The sequence below is a fragment of the Etheostoma spectabile genome, chromosome 14 (genome assembly GCF_008692095.1).
Source record: "Etheostoma spectabile isolate EspeVRDwgs_2016 chromosome 14, UIUC_Espe_1.0, whole genome shotgun sequence".
Lineage (NCBI taxonomy): Eukaryota > Metazoa > Chordata > Actinopteri > Perciformes > Percidae > Etheostoma > Etheostoma spectabile.
In genome coordinates this window covers 18,241,111-18,255,091 of record NC_045746.1, presented here as the reverse complement: position 1 = coordinate 18,255,091, position 13,981 = coordinate 18,241,111, and the positions used below count along the sequence as shown (strand labels likewise).

Sequence of the window (13,981 nt, the reverse complement as noted above, 5' to 3'; positions counted from 1 at the left end):
CTGAGGAGTTTAGGTGAATAAAAAACAAATATGAGCAGTACTCACAGCACTCAATTGGGTTGGATGAAGCCTGCAACGACACCGTTCTCCCCGTGGCCTGGTTGATGTGAACTCTAAAAACCATCCGCACACGTGTGTTCTTGCGTCCGATGTCAGTCTCCCCCTTTCTCAGCTCAATGTCCGAATTACGCAGCTTCAAGATCCCAGCGCAGTCAATTCTGTTTGTGGAGACAAAAGAAAAAGAATTTGCCAAAGTCTTCCTGTCCACAAGGCAAATTATCACATGTCTACTCTCACAGTGTGTGATGTATGCAGTATTGCAGCCAAATCAAAAGTGGTTCACACTAGACACTGTCCTGACAGAGGCTGCCGTCATGTCAACAGAAGATCAACACCACCACCCCCAACAGCGCTTGTACACCTCAGTGGATCCACTCTTGGGTGAAATCCAACTCTATAGAAACAAATGTCATCACATCAGGAACATCATTGACCTGCAAGAGATGGTTACTAAAATACTGTTCCCCTTACACAAATCTTACAACCACGAATTGGCTGTAATGATATCTTTTGCAGCAACAAACTCTTCATCACACACTTGGTAAAAAAAACAACAACCTCCTCCTCTCTCCTCTGTCTGCACTGCACTCATTTTACTTTTTCATACTTAAATACCTCAAGCCTCTCCAAAGAGTTTCTGGCTTTCCCATCACCATGCTACTTAATGCCGCATTCCTCAAAGCCTAGTTAATGTCAACTTTTACACACATTTGAACACTCCCTAACATTCTTCTCGCCAGACACCAGGGTCTGCTGCTCCACTGGCGAAGCAATCAGGTGTTGATGCAAAGGACCCCAGCTGTTCTGCTCTCTCCGCCTACGCTTCACGCAAGCTGAGTGCAAAACCCCATACTGAGGTGTCCGGTCAGTGCCTGAGACAAAGTTTTAGAAGAAAGCACAATACCAAAAAGAGGGGCAGTATTTAATGCTATCATGTAATTTGTTAGGAGTTAATTGTAGTCATACCAAATAAAAAACAATGCCATTTGTGGCTTCATATTAGCTAACTGATTAATGATTTAATTTAATGCACTCCCTCCTGAATCATAAAGTTTAGAAATACAATAATGCCCATTTCTATACCACAACATAAAACATCTCTATGTTACAATGGAATTCATGTCAAAACGAATAAATCACCCACAAATCCACCGCCTACACTTTAAGTACTCTGAGGTGTATCCCCCATGAGAAAAGAGAAACCATATCCTGAGATGAAGTCGTTGTATAAGGGGAGCTTATGTGTTACATCCATTAAAACACAGAGAAAGTGCTGATGCTAGCAGGCTGCTACTGACTGCAGCTCAGACAGAAACCCCAGGCCCCGGTTAGCAGCCCAGAGCTTCCCCAGTAATCTGATCTCTGAGGCTTATATAAAATGGAAAAGCCACCCGTCTGTGTACAGAAGGCAACACATTCACAACCCAAACACACAAAAGGCACACACACTCATGCTGGACACACACAGGATAGTAAACATCAGGAGCAAGCTCAGTATCTCCAGATTGTTAGTTTTTGACAATAGGAAGCAAGCTAACATGGTTCAACAGGGTTTCATCAGCCCAACTGGAAAACCATTTCCCCCTGCAGAGGGCTGGAAGGATACCTCAGTTAAAAGTAAACTCCAAATAATTGAACAGTGATGCACTTGTTTGCAGAGTGGCTTGTGTTTACCACATCAGATTTTCACTACATCATGGCCGGAGGTACTTTTTGGTCAAGTCAGGTCTCAAGCCAGTTTAGACAAGAAAAGTCAATGTTAACTAAGTTAGGACTTGGTCAGGACTTTGAAACACACAGCGTTTTGAGAAAGATGTTTACTTATAGAGGCTTTATACTTGTCTTGGACTTTGTCTTAAAGGTTCCATGGTATGACAATGTAACTTTGATGTGTGATGTCCAATTGAGTCATTTAGGCCTTTGAATTCCCCAAGGAATAAAGGCCATCGACAAAAGCCTTCCATCTTCTCTGGTCTTGTGCCTTTCAATCAATTCGCTGCCATGAAAGCCCCTCCTTGACTTTTTTCAGAAGCCTCAAGATGTTAAAAAGTTGGTTTTTCACCCAATATATCCTTGTTTGAATGTTCTACAGTCACCTCAATGTTATGGGTACAGGCCCTGATACTCACATGGCCCGCATGTTGTTCTCAGGCAGCAGTGGGATCTCCAGGGTCTTGGTGTTGTTGTGCAGGGCCTCGTGGCTCGGGGTGGACACCGTCTTCCCAGTGATGCGGTGGACCTGGTAGAAAGCGTGGGGCCTCAGCAGCCTGTCGTCAGCTGTGCCAATGAACAGCTGAAGGGTCAGAGGCTCGCTCTCCATGTAGCCGTGGAGCTAAGAGGGGATAAAGAAAGAAAAAAGACACGGTTGCGGTTAAGCTCCATGTCCTCTTCCATTTGCATGCTGTTAAGGACAAACGCAGGTCTTTTAGAGGTCAGGCTCTCAGTGTGATGGTCTTCAAACAAAGCACCCATTTAGGATCTTGTAATCACCCTTTTCATCTACTTTAATTTACTACCAATGGCCTGTATATACTTCCTCCATCAGTTCATGTCAGGCCTGCCAAGATGTTGATCCTACAGTAGCTGAGCCTCAGGGGCAGCTGCTGCCAGAGAGCAGGAAAACCACCTACAGCGAGCAGCGTTTTGATTTGTGACCAGACTAAGCTAGTGTTTCAGAAAAGTCAAAGTCATGTCAGTCCCACCGAGCGCCGGCAAATCAGGGTCAAGAAAAACTCTCAGCAGTGACCCTGCTCTGTTTTTTATCAGTAAAATGAACCCGGCACGATGGAGTTGGAGACAGCAACAGAAGTGCTGCTCGCTGTAGTTGGTGGGCTCGACCCAGAGCTTCTAAAGTACTCCCAGACCTCCATAGGTGTTGCTTGACACGAGGCCTCCTGCCAGGATGACCTCAACCACCCAAACTGCAGAGTGCAGGCATGAAGCCCAAACCCACAGGCTGAAATCTGAGAACAGCAGCTACTACTGACACACCGTCAGAGTTATGTATGTTATCTATACAGGAATCAGAGCAGAATACTTGGCATTTTGACATCAACGCAATTGAAAGACACACAATGTGTATGATAAGAAATTACAGGGCTTCCAATGTAGGAATGCATGAAAAGAAAATAAAGCATTGGATTATATGGAGAAAGTGTTCCTATTTATTTTTGTTTGAGAAGTTAAAGCAGCAATCCATAGTTTTCATTACAAAGATGGTAGAGCATATTTTGTTGCATTTATGAATCATTTTCACTTTGTCAGATTACAGTGAAATAAAATGTCATAAATGAACCAGGTACAGTGTGTGAACAAAAATATGTTTGCAGATGAAATGTGACAACACTCTCATTGTTGTAAAGACCTAACAAACCTGATGAATCTCCACCAACACAATTAACATGTTGTTTGTAGTGTTTCTACACATTCCATTGTAAGATACTTATGTATTAATGGTATGTTATTAATAAAGAAACTTGGATTTCAGCATTTTCCAAAAGGCCTAATTTTTTTAGCCAAAACATCACAACTGATCTTATTTGTCAAAAACAGGTGGAAATCTGTCCATGCTTTTCATTACTTTTGAACAAATTTTGCTGCACTTAATATGCCACCAAACATTAAGTCTGAATAAGAGGAAGTACTATTGTTGGCCCGTCAGGGCTAAGTAATGTTACGGTTTCATCTATGAATGATTTCATTTTCAAAATTATGCAATAGTAAGTTTGAACTAAACCATACTTAATTTGCAAAACATAAGGAGTATTGTTATCTTTGGCTATAGGCTATGGCATGTATAAAACTAAAACTGAAATAATGTGACTTAATGAGTCAAAATTGGCATAGATGGGTAAGAAAAATGGACAATATGTGCACAGTAATAGCACCAGACCATGTCAACATGTTATAGCTGAACCCCACCTAATTATACACCGCTGTGGATGAGATTGTGAGCAAAAGCAATCGGCAGGGAAATGTGGAAATGAAGACCACAGCTTTCACTTGAGGCAAGGAGGAGTGCCCACAACAAGAGTGAACAGCTCGGACTTTGGAGGCACAACATGTGATTTGGAGGAGGATCCCTGTCAGAGTTAAGAGCTTGCAGAAGTTCTCTATATTTGTGTAAGGAAATGGGTTGCTGCCTAGCAATGCTGTTTATTTAGGAAGCAGGAAGGAGTGTGATGAAGTGAGGAAGCCCGCTCACAAGGTTAGATGGTTACTTTCAAACAGTAATCACAAACAGATTACTCAGTATCTGCTTTGAGTTATTATCAGAATGACATTCTAAGCAAACAGGAATAATTTAACTCGATGATTCCATCTGAGCAGTTTCGGATTTTGAAGTATGACTTTGTAGAAACATTTGTTCACATCAGCATTAACATGGATCATTTCAAGATGTAAAATTATCAAAGTGGCAACATTGAAATCAAGAAACCTTTCCACTCTGAATCATCTGTTTTCTAAAGCAGCGGCAGCAGACAGTTATGATTTGGCATCGCGATTAAATCACTGTGATACCACTTTAGGTAAACCCTTTGCTCCTCCACCCTGGCAATGCAGCGATCCCTCCCTAGTTCATATTATCACCCACAAGAGGAATGCAGAGACTCTGGCTGCACAAGGCACCAGAGAGGAGGAGAGAGGGGCGAGGGCCACTGGGGCTTCCTCTCCAGTTCTCTCATAAACCCTTCCAGCTCTGAAAGGATGATCCCACACACAAACACACACAGACACACTATATGGATACCTGTGTTATAATCTTTTGGAGAAGGAGAGAGAGAGAGAGAGAGAGAGAGAGAGAGAGAGAGAGAGAGAGAGAGAGAGAGAGAGAGAGAGAGAGCTCAGTGTGATCGGCAATTCATCTTGTCACGCTTTTTGCTTCACATGATATGTGTTAATTATACTTTGGTTAGATGTCTAAATTTGATTAAGGTCGAGAAAAGGCACATGACTCCAAAATATTAATGCAGAAAAAAAGCTCCTTGGCTGGACTTTTCAGCAATGGGCTGGTCATGAAAGCGGTGTTCAGACATAGAAAAAAAGAAGACCTCACAGACTTGAATAGAGGGTATTTCCTTTCCACCAAAGTACAGCATGAAACCCTGAGCATTAACTGTGGCGAGGACTACACAGAGCACTTCAGAGGGACATACTTCAGTCTGCTGCTGGCGTTAGGGCGGGTGTGGTCGAGGCAGCGATGGCATTGAAAGTGAACAAAAATAGCCGGCTTAGCCGTGCTGGATGCAGGACGTGGAGAAAAAAAGTGCACCATACAGAACAAGACCTTCCAGAATAAACTCTGTAAAGTCTGGGCCGGGTTTGAGTCACAGGGGCGGCGGGACAAGCCACAGAGGATTCGTCAGCCAGCATCCACAGCAGAGGCTGCAGCGCTGTGTGTACCATGTAATCAGGAAGTCACAGAGATGGGGCTGCCTTGTCTGAGGCTCCCTCCAACATCTTCATCAGAGCCTGCCAGAAACGTGTGTGGTTTAGTCGCTGCCGCCTCCGCAGGACGTAGCGCGCGGTGATGTCAGCCGTACACACGGGAACTTTCCTAAACAAAGGGAAGTCTGTGTGGTTGGGGTGGTAGCTGGCGGAAAAGTAGGGGGAGGTTTGGGTGTAGGTTTAAAAAGAACACACACTCTCTCTTTCAGCCGGGGTGAACCCAGACCCCGGTCATTAAATCATTAGCACCTTCTCATGGACAAATACATGCGTCCTTTACAGATGTGTGGCAGGAGCCGTAACACGCTGGACGATACATTTGGTTTCCAAAGGTCTTATTCAACAACTACATACAAATATGCATACAAACGTTGTTAAATTTACCTTGAAAGCATTTTGAATAATGGCTTGTTAGAGACAACGATCCTTCAGTGGGATGAAACTCTGTCCAACATACTAATACACAGTCTGTACTATACTGTATACTTATACAGTAGTTGAACAATGTTTGTTATACTTGTCTGTTTAAATTTAAATGTCTGTTTATGGTATATAACGTGTATATGTTTGTATCGGCCTCATAAATCCATTTCCTCTCAGGGTTTAAACATGCTAACCTAAATTCTTGCCCACTGCAGGGAAAACGAAACAGTGGCTTATTTAAACATTAAATAAATTAGCAATATTAGCATACTTTAAAGTTGAGTATTCACTCTCCTTTACACTCTGTTTTGGTTTCCACTAACTCACAAGGGGGAAATCTCTCTTTAGCTGCTAAAAGCTCCACTTTGTTCACTTGCAAGTCGCTAACTTTATTTTTCTGCCGTTCAGCAGGTAGAGCAGCCTATTTAAGTGGGAAACTTAATTTTGCACTGGTCTGGTGTGAATACTCAACTTACTTAAAACCAGCTTGGAGTTGGTATAGAGTGAGTATAGAATTGGGACACAGCTTGTTTATTCTTTAAATGTCTGATTAGCAATGTTAACGTTCCCCATTCAAACTAAAGGGCACATCTAGCTAACTGTTCCTCTGTGGTTCAAAGGAAAACTCACTGTACAAAGACATTTCATCAAAAGTGAAGGGCAAACACAGGAAACTCTACCCCACATGTGACGAATATCTGGTTAACTTGCAGCCTTATTGTAATATATTAATAAAATGTCAAAAGGTATTAATTAAAGTGACAGCCAGGCTCACCGCTCACTTTGTCCGACTATGTGCTGCAGACCCTTTATTTATTCAGAGACTGAGGTCAGCAGTATGGAGTAATGGTTGGGGGACCAGATGGGTTTAAAACCAAAACATATCTGCAGTTGTCCACATTTTTTTCTTTAGACTCGACCACCAGAGCGACTGTGGTTAAAGCTCATGACTAAGCTCTTACTGGCCATGCTACATCGCTTTGTAACTGTCTGCACTCGACAACGTAATGGAAAAGTCTGAGTCACCTTTGTCTGGACAGGAACTGACTGAGTGGACTGGTCTTTCTAATAGCATACCTATGGTATTCCATTCAGAATGTGACGTCTTTGAATAACATAACAGCCAGGCCTTGAAACACATGTCGCCCCAATCTATTTTAACACAAGGTAAAAAAGTGTTGAGGCGAGAGCTGACGAGGTAAGGAGAAATGGGTCTAATGGCTGCACCGTGTGTTGGTCTAATCACAGGAAACCAAACAGTCTAGCTCAGAGGTTCTTAACATATGGTTTGGGTCCCGGAACGAGTCATGAGAAAAAACTGAGGAACTACAAGACGATAACTGTTATAATTATTCCTATGACACAAAGTAAAGATAAAGTCTAGACATTTGCAACATGTGATAGTGTTTCTCAGATAGATACTGCTTCTTTTAAAAGACATCACAAGCGAAAGAAGCACTGGTTTGGCAGACCTGAACGACTGGGTGTCCTCCTGCCAGGGCCTTCACTGCTCCTCGGCTGCCTTCTGTCTCATAGTGGGCTCGGTGGTGGGACTTGGGCTGCACGTCGATTTGCAGCTTGTACGGTCCCGAGGTGGATGGCAGCTGCCAGTCAAGAGCTGGCAGGGATGGGCTGTTGGGGCGAACATATGTCCAACATGTCAACTTAGCAAAGAGAGGGGATGACTTATTTTAGATGCACTTGTCTAGGTAAAATGTGCAACATATAAACAATGTGATATGCCAGAGCCTGTGATAAACGCCCGTTATGAAATTACAAATATGATTAAACGTACTTGTTGCCAGTACTCACAAGTCTGTGTACGATACAATATACTTTATTGTCCCCTTAGGGAAATCTGCTATAGACTCAAAAGCTGAACCAAAAAAGAAATGCTACCAGTCACAACAATAAATTGCACATATGGAGAACATTTTATATAATTTCTCAGTTGCCAAAAATAGTGAACCAGTTTTAGTTTTATGCTCTTATGCACACAAAAAGCTATTCCCCTCAAGTTTTATTGATTTGAACAGATGTTCAATTCCAAAATCTTCACATCTTAAACTGTCATAGCTTGCTTACCTGACATATTGCTTTGGCTTGGACCAGGAGTATGGGTGCTGTGGCACATCCAGAAACCCACCACAGTAGCCCTCCTTCTTTAATGGCAGGCGGTTGGAGGAGTGTTCATCCTGACAGAGCTCCCGTGGACTCAGCTCCTCACCTCCAGGCTCCACCTTCAGGCTGACTGTGGGGCTGTGCTCCAGGCTGGTTTTCCGGGCTTTAATGGGGATTCCCTCCACAAGGTCAGCCACTCCATCTGTGGTCAGGGCATTGATGGCTGCCAGTATGGCTGAGTTGGTGTACTGATTGGTGTTTGGCAGCCAGCTCTCCTCTGTGATACTGAGGCGAGGGGAGGTCTGCGGGGACAGTCCAGGGGAGTGGTTGGGCGAGTATGGGTAGTGCTTGTGTGAGGCCCCGCTGCCGTTAAAGCTGTACTTCCTCTTTGCACCACAAGGAGAGTTGGGCCTGGAGCTACGCTGACCCATCCAGGTGTCATCTGTCACGCTTGTGCGAGGAGAGGTGGAGGGGGAGTGGCGAGGGGAGCCGCCAGAGGTGTAGCCTTCACCTGGCAGGGTGAGGGTGGAGCCCTTGGGGGACACAGAGGGCGACTGCCAGGGGGAGTTCTGGGGCGAGTTGTCGTAGTTGTAGGAGAAGCTTGATTCATAGGAGGAGGCGTCGGAGTGGCAGCTGCGAGATGAGATGCTGCTGGCCGGGCTGAGACAGCTGGGGTCGCGGTAACTATCTGCACTGGGGAGGGTCAACGTCACTATGGAGTTGACTCGCTTGGCAACAGGAAGGCTGTTCTCTTCTACCTCATCCTCAGGGAACTGGCCGTAGGCTGTGATCTCGATGCGAGGGCTCTCCAGGGTTGGAGCTCCGTTTGGGCGGACACTTGAGGTTGAATAGCTGGCCACTCTCATGTCATCCTGGGTGTCATAAATGAGAGGCTCAGTGACAGAGACAGATATAGTGGGGCTGGAGTGGAGACTGTGGTACTGAGAGGGAAGACAAGGGTTGCCCAGTGAAAGGGAGAGACTGACGTTTGGCGTGTAGCCATATGCATCTGGAAAGCAAACAGATTGACTTTGTTACCATGATAATCAAACACACATTCACTGGCTCTCTTACTGAGTGGGAGAGAGTTGCCAAGTTGAGTCTTTTGAGAGTTGTTGCAGACGTTTTGCCTATAATGGCTAAAGAACGGCTTCCTTAACAGATTTGCAAAGCAAAGGTGGGAGACACGAATAAAGGTTCCAAAAATAACTCCATTCCAAAAATAACCAGCAGGTAAAACTAGGTGTTTTTTTCCACTTCACATTGCCACTACAGCCCATAAACTGTAACATTATGAAAACACACACTAATGCTTTTGTTGGCTAGTTTCATGTACCAACAGCCATTGAAAAATAAACACAGGCGGACCATGATTGGTTTATTTGCATGCTTTACCCAGGGGGGAGCTTGTGGTCTCGTGCCAACTCTCCTGCTGGGTCATATGAAACTCTGCCTGTCTGTGGCGAAGGTCACAACCAGGGGCAGGGGGGGTTATATGGTGCATGAAGCTGGGTGAATGTAACCACAGTGGAGCACATTGATACGGATGTAGACGTCAGCTGCAGACAGACAGATGCAGTCACCACAGCTCCTGTCTGCTGTAAATTAAAGAGAATTAGGGGCCCCACCATAAAGTCTATGACATCAGTGCAGCCCAATATGACTCCTTGTAATAAAAGAAAATGATGCTTAGCCTACATTTAATGCCGCTTGCGGTGTGTGACACGGTAGCACGAAAAATGTTTGTTTTCTAAAATTAGACTGCTGTAAATTAGCTAACATCCGCACAGGTAGCCGGGGGGGGGGGGGTTAAGATGGCAACTGAATCGCTTACATTTTTTACCCATAATGCCATCTCAGTCATTAGCACAGGTTCAGTTCTAACTATTTTGGAAACACTTTTTAACCATGTGGCCACGCCCACCTTGCCCAAATCATAGGGAGGGGCGCATGCACATCTTCACCACTGCTTTAATACTGTTACTAACCGCAGTAGGGGGCTCAATATAAACATTCAACTGGGCAGAAAGTACAGATGAGACCCGAAATCAATATAACATAGCAGCTCAATGCATCGCATCCGGGCGTAAAGTGTCAATGATGAAAAGCAGAATAAATGCCACATGAATAGCTTTACACTGTGATAATAAAAAAGGAAAGCCTTCTGTAATAAATAAAAGTCAAACTTACCCTCTTCAGCAGATTTCATTTTCTTCTTTGCGCAGAGAGTATTTCTAAGATCAAACTCTGAGTGCAGATGGAAGCGATTCTGTATCCATAAAGCGGAGTTTATATATTCCACAGCTGTTGCTTCGGATCCTCTCTCGCTGTATCGCCGTTATCAACGAGAATTAGAAATAACAAAAGTAAAAAAAAGGCTACTTCAAAAAGAGAAAAGGTCGCATCCGAAAAGTAAACCTCTAAAAGAGATGCGTAAAAAATTATTAAAACATGTGGAATAAGATCATGGCTGAGACAGAAGTATTCTTTTAGACAAGTTATTTTCGTCGCGGTGTTCAGATCTGATCTGCGTCGGGGGATCCTGGCTCTGCTGGGTCGCGGTGACGCACTGCTCCGGCGCACAGAGGACTTCTGCGCTTTTAAACTCGGGGATCACCTCGGCGGCGGCGCACCGCCCCTCTTGTCTGACGCATCTACACGCTCGAGCACCAGGTGGGTCCAGTGGAGATCCTCTCCCACACTGGGCTTTCCAGAGGCAAAACAGGCCAATTAGCAAAGCTGGCAGTAAAGCCTGAAGGCTCTGAGAAGAGTAAAATAAGCCTCGCCACGGCAGAGCCACATGCAAACCTCCAGTGATTGGAACGAACATACAGCGCCCATAAAGCTAGTGCAGCTGGACATGAGACAGGGTGGTGAACGTCCATCTGAATATAAACACTGGAATAACTGGAGTTAAACTGACAGAGCAAAAGCTAAAAACCTATTGTTGGGTGACAGTTGTTAAAAGAAACTCAAACTATATCCATGGCTGACTTAATGAGCATGGAGAGCTCTGAAGTTTACACCAACTGTATCTAAACTATCTTATCTTACTTTCCATTGGCATCATTCACCATGGAGCCATCAATGTGTTGCTCCAAGACGCATGGAGGAATCTCTTAAAAAAAGGTTTTATGTGCAAAATAATCCTCACGTGCATTTTTACAATAAACGGCTGCATCCTGAAAGAGCCATTCATCGACTGCTGCAGCCGATGGATGTTCGGTCAGAGGCGGCTGGGTTTTCAGATTGCAGCTGAAGCTGCAGCAGAGACAGACAGGTGAACAGAGCAGAAACATGGCAGAACATGAAGCTCAACATGCTGCCTCATAAGGCATAAAACATAACGCTTCCTTCAGATGTTGTCTGTGCGTCTCATGGAGTTTTGAAGTTATTGCAAAGACAAATAATTGTTTTCCACTTCCTCCTGACAGACTGCACGTCTTCTGGGACACAAAATACATAATTATCCATACTTGTAATCATAGAAGTATTATATAAAAATCAAGTCATATATACCCAGTCATTTGACACGCTGAACTGAGAATCTTCATAAAGTTTTCCATAGGCCGCACTCTGCGGTTGGTGTATACTTATACGGCTTCTCTGTCCTCGGCGCATTCGGTCCCATGTAGGCAGGGTTGTTGCTATCTTTGGCAGGCCTGGACCTCTCAGCAGCTGGCAACAGGCTCGGAGTTTCTGTGATGACAATAGTCACATGGCGGCTCTGTGGTCTGTCCATCCCTGGAGGTGCAAAACTACATTGCTGCACTGCAGCATCTTCTCAGCTGGCCCTAGTTGGTGTGATCCTTAAAGGTGGCGGACTGAAGTGTTATGCCACTTCCCCTCTCAGCCAGGAAGTGTTAAAGTCTTCATTTAAAGGCCATAACTCCCACACTGTCTTGTACTACTTTATATTTGCAGTTGCGTTTTCCCTGTGGTGAGATCACTTTATGTTGTTCCTCTTTTAATTTCTTTTGGGGATTCAGTGAATTGGGAAAACTACTTGCACATCCAATATATACATTTTTTTATGCAGGTGCATTTGGAGAGGCTCAACATGTTGCAGTCTGCTCTTGCATTCAGATCAGAGGTTTTCAGAGTCAACCATGGACCTCCTCTCAGACAAAGCTTGGAAAAAAGGCAAAACCTCATCCCATTAGTTTATTTGCTTATTTAGCTCAATTCCCAATCCTATGGGATCATGACTAGGTTATGTGAGCTCATGGGCCAAATAGCCTACTTTTGCCATCTGACATAACTTCAGACTACGTCAAACATTTAAAAAATATCTGACTCTGGGAAAGTGGGAACAACAGTCAAATTTCCACACATTTAGGCTATTCAAATTTATAATGAATAATCATTTTTCCCTTGCATTCCCTGAGCCTCCCCTGAAAGAATTGGGAGCCCCTCCGGGCAGGGCCCTGCCTATTACTTTGAAAACCTCTAGATTAAATGACTGGAACGAAAAGTGTGCAAGTTTTTGACCCTCTGGCTGCATCTGCATAACACTACTTCCTAAAGCCTGAGTATCCAACTATTGACTTCAAAGTACAACTCTTTCCATCCTCCTCCTGGGGTTTTAGTGACTGCTTATAGAAAAACTGTTTCAGACATCAGCTCTTAATCCACATTTGTCTCCATTGTGCAACAACACGGCATGCATGCCCCACATCCAAAGCAATATTCCCTCCTCACCCACTGGGATCTCATTTTGGCCGAGCTCTCTCTCCAACAGAGAATCTGAGGGAGTGACGGCACTTGTGAAATCCTAGCCGTCTGTTTCATCATGGGGACGTGTTTTGGTGGCTCCCCAATCATTCCAAGAACCCCACACGTTTCTTTGACCTCATGGAAATCTCTCATGGGGCTGGGGGGTGTAACAGTGATGTGTAACTGAAACATGTGCTGCAGTAAACACTTCCACCCGTCTGCAGTCAATAAATAGCTTCACTGCTGATTGACTTGAGGACCCTTCTACGTCAGGACGGTGCTGTGGCTAGTAGTTTTTCCAGACATGCAGGCCTGGTGCTGGTTAGTGGACACCTTGGTCACAGGCCACTACAGACCGGATGGATCCAGAGCCACAACTAAAAGAAGAGCACAGTAGATAATGAGAAACAATGCCAACGTCCTGCCTTGATAATGCAGACACCCAGAATGAACAGAAGACTCCCCTTTGATATCATCAAGCTGCTTTTCACTATTGGCACAAGAGACACTGAATTTGTTCAATGCTGATGTTGTTTTTAGGTTTAGGACTAGGTTAGGTTTCATCGGACTAGGTTAGGTTTCATCGGACTAGGTTAGGTTTCATCGGACAAGCCTAAACCAATTCTCAGGTCAGTTGAGTCCACATCAAATCTCCAGTCTCTATCTGCTCAGCACCAAATGTCAAACAGACTAAGTTAGCAGCTAGCTGGTGAATAGTCTGGAGAATTTAGGGGTTGGTGACCAAAAACGGAGCTAAAAGAAACTGAATAATAGACATATATTCATCAAGTGTCCCGAAAAAAAGGCTCCAAAGTAATGCTAATGTTGCTCTGTGTCTGCTGGATGTGTAAACAGGCAACTTCAAAATGTACAATACTTAAAAAGGAACTTTACATCAGGCTGTGACATCACGGTGTACAGACACACCCTAGAGTACGTTTCTACATCACTGAAGCAAAGCAGAACAACGCAAACAAGATTTTCATCTGCTGTTAGGTTGCTCTTTTATACAAAGACTTCCCCACACCGTATTGAGGGTTTAAGGCAGTGATACACAGGGCAATTGTTGGGCAACTTGGACGGGCCGCAATGGACTGGCTCAGAGTTGTCACTTTAATCCCACAGGAACATCTTGTTACTATGAAACAAGTCCCTGTGGCACACTTTCATGCTGGTCTTTATTGCCTAAGTGCATCTTTGTAACTAAAATATT

At 44.3% G+C, this 13,981-nt stretch overlaps 1 protein-coding gene across 2 annotated transcripts in view; it reads right to left on the bottom strand.

Moving 5' to 3' along the window:
* nfatc1 (nuclear factor of activated T cells 1) overlaps window positions 1-10,932 on the bottom strand; it is a 39,871-nt gene extending 28,939 nt beyond the window's left edge. Inside the window, exons 1-5 of one of the 2 annotated variants that reach the window (XM_032535731.1) lie at window positions 10,243-10,932; window positions 8,017-9,061; window positions 7,404-7,563; window positions 2,190-2,392; window positions 46-218 (exon numbers count right to left, since the gene is read on the bottom strand). In XM_032535731.1, coding sequence (XP_032391622.1) covers window positions 46-218; window positions 2,190-2,392; window positions 7,404-7,563; window positions 8,017-9,061; window positions 10,243-10,261 — 1,600 coding nt within the window. In that variant the 5' untranslated portion in view covers window positions 10,262-10,932. The remainder of the gene's footprint in view (window positions 1-45; window positions 219-2,189; window positions 2,393-7,403; window positions 7,564-8,016; window positions 9,062-10,242) is intronic. The other variant, XM_032535732.1, reaches the window with a different exon arrangement.
* Between the last annotated feature and the right edge of the window lie 3,049 nt (window positions 10,933-13,981).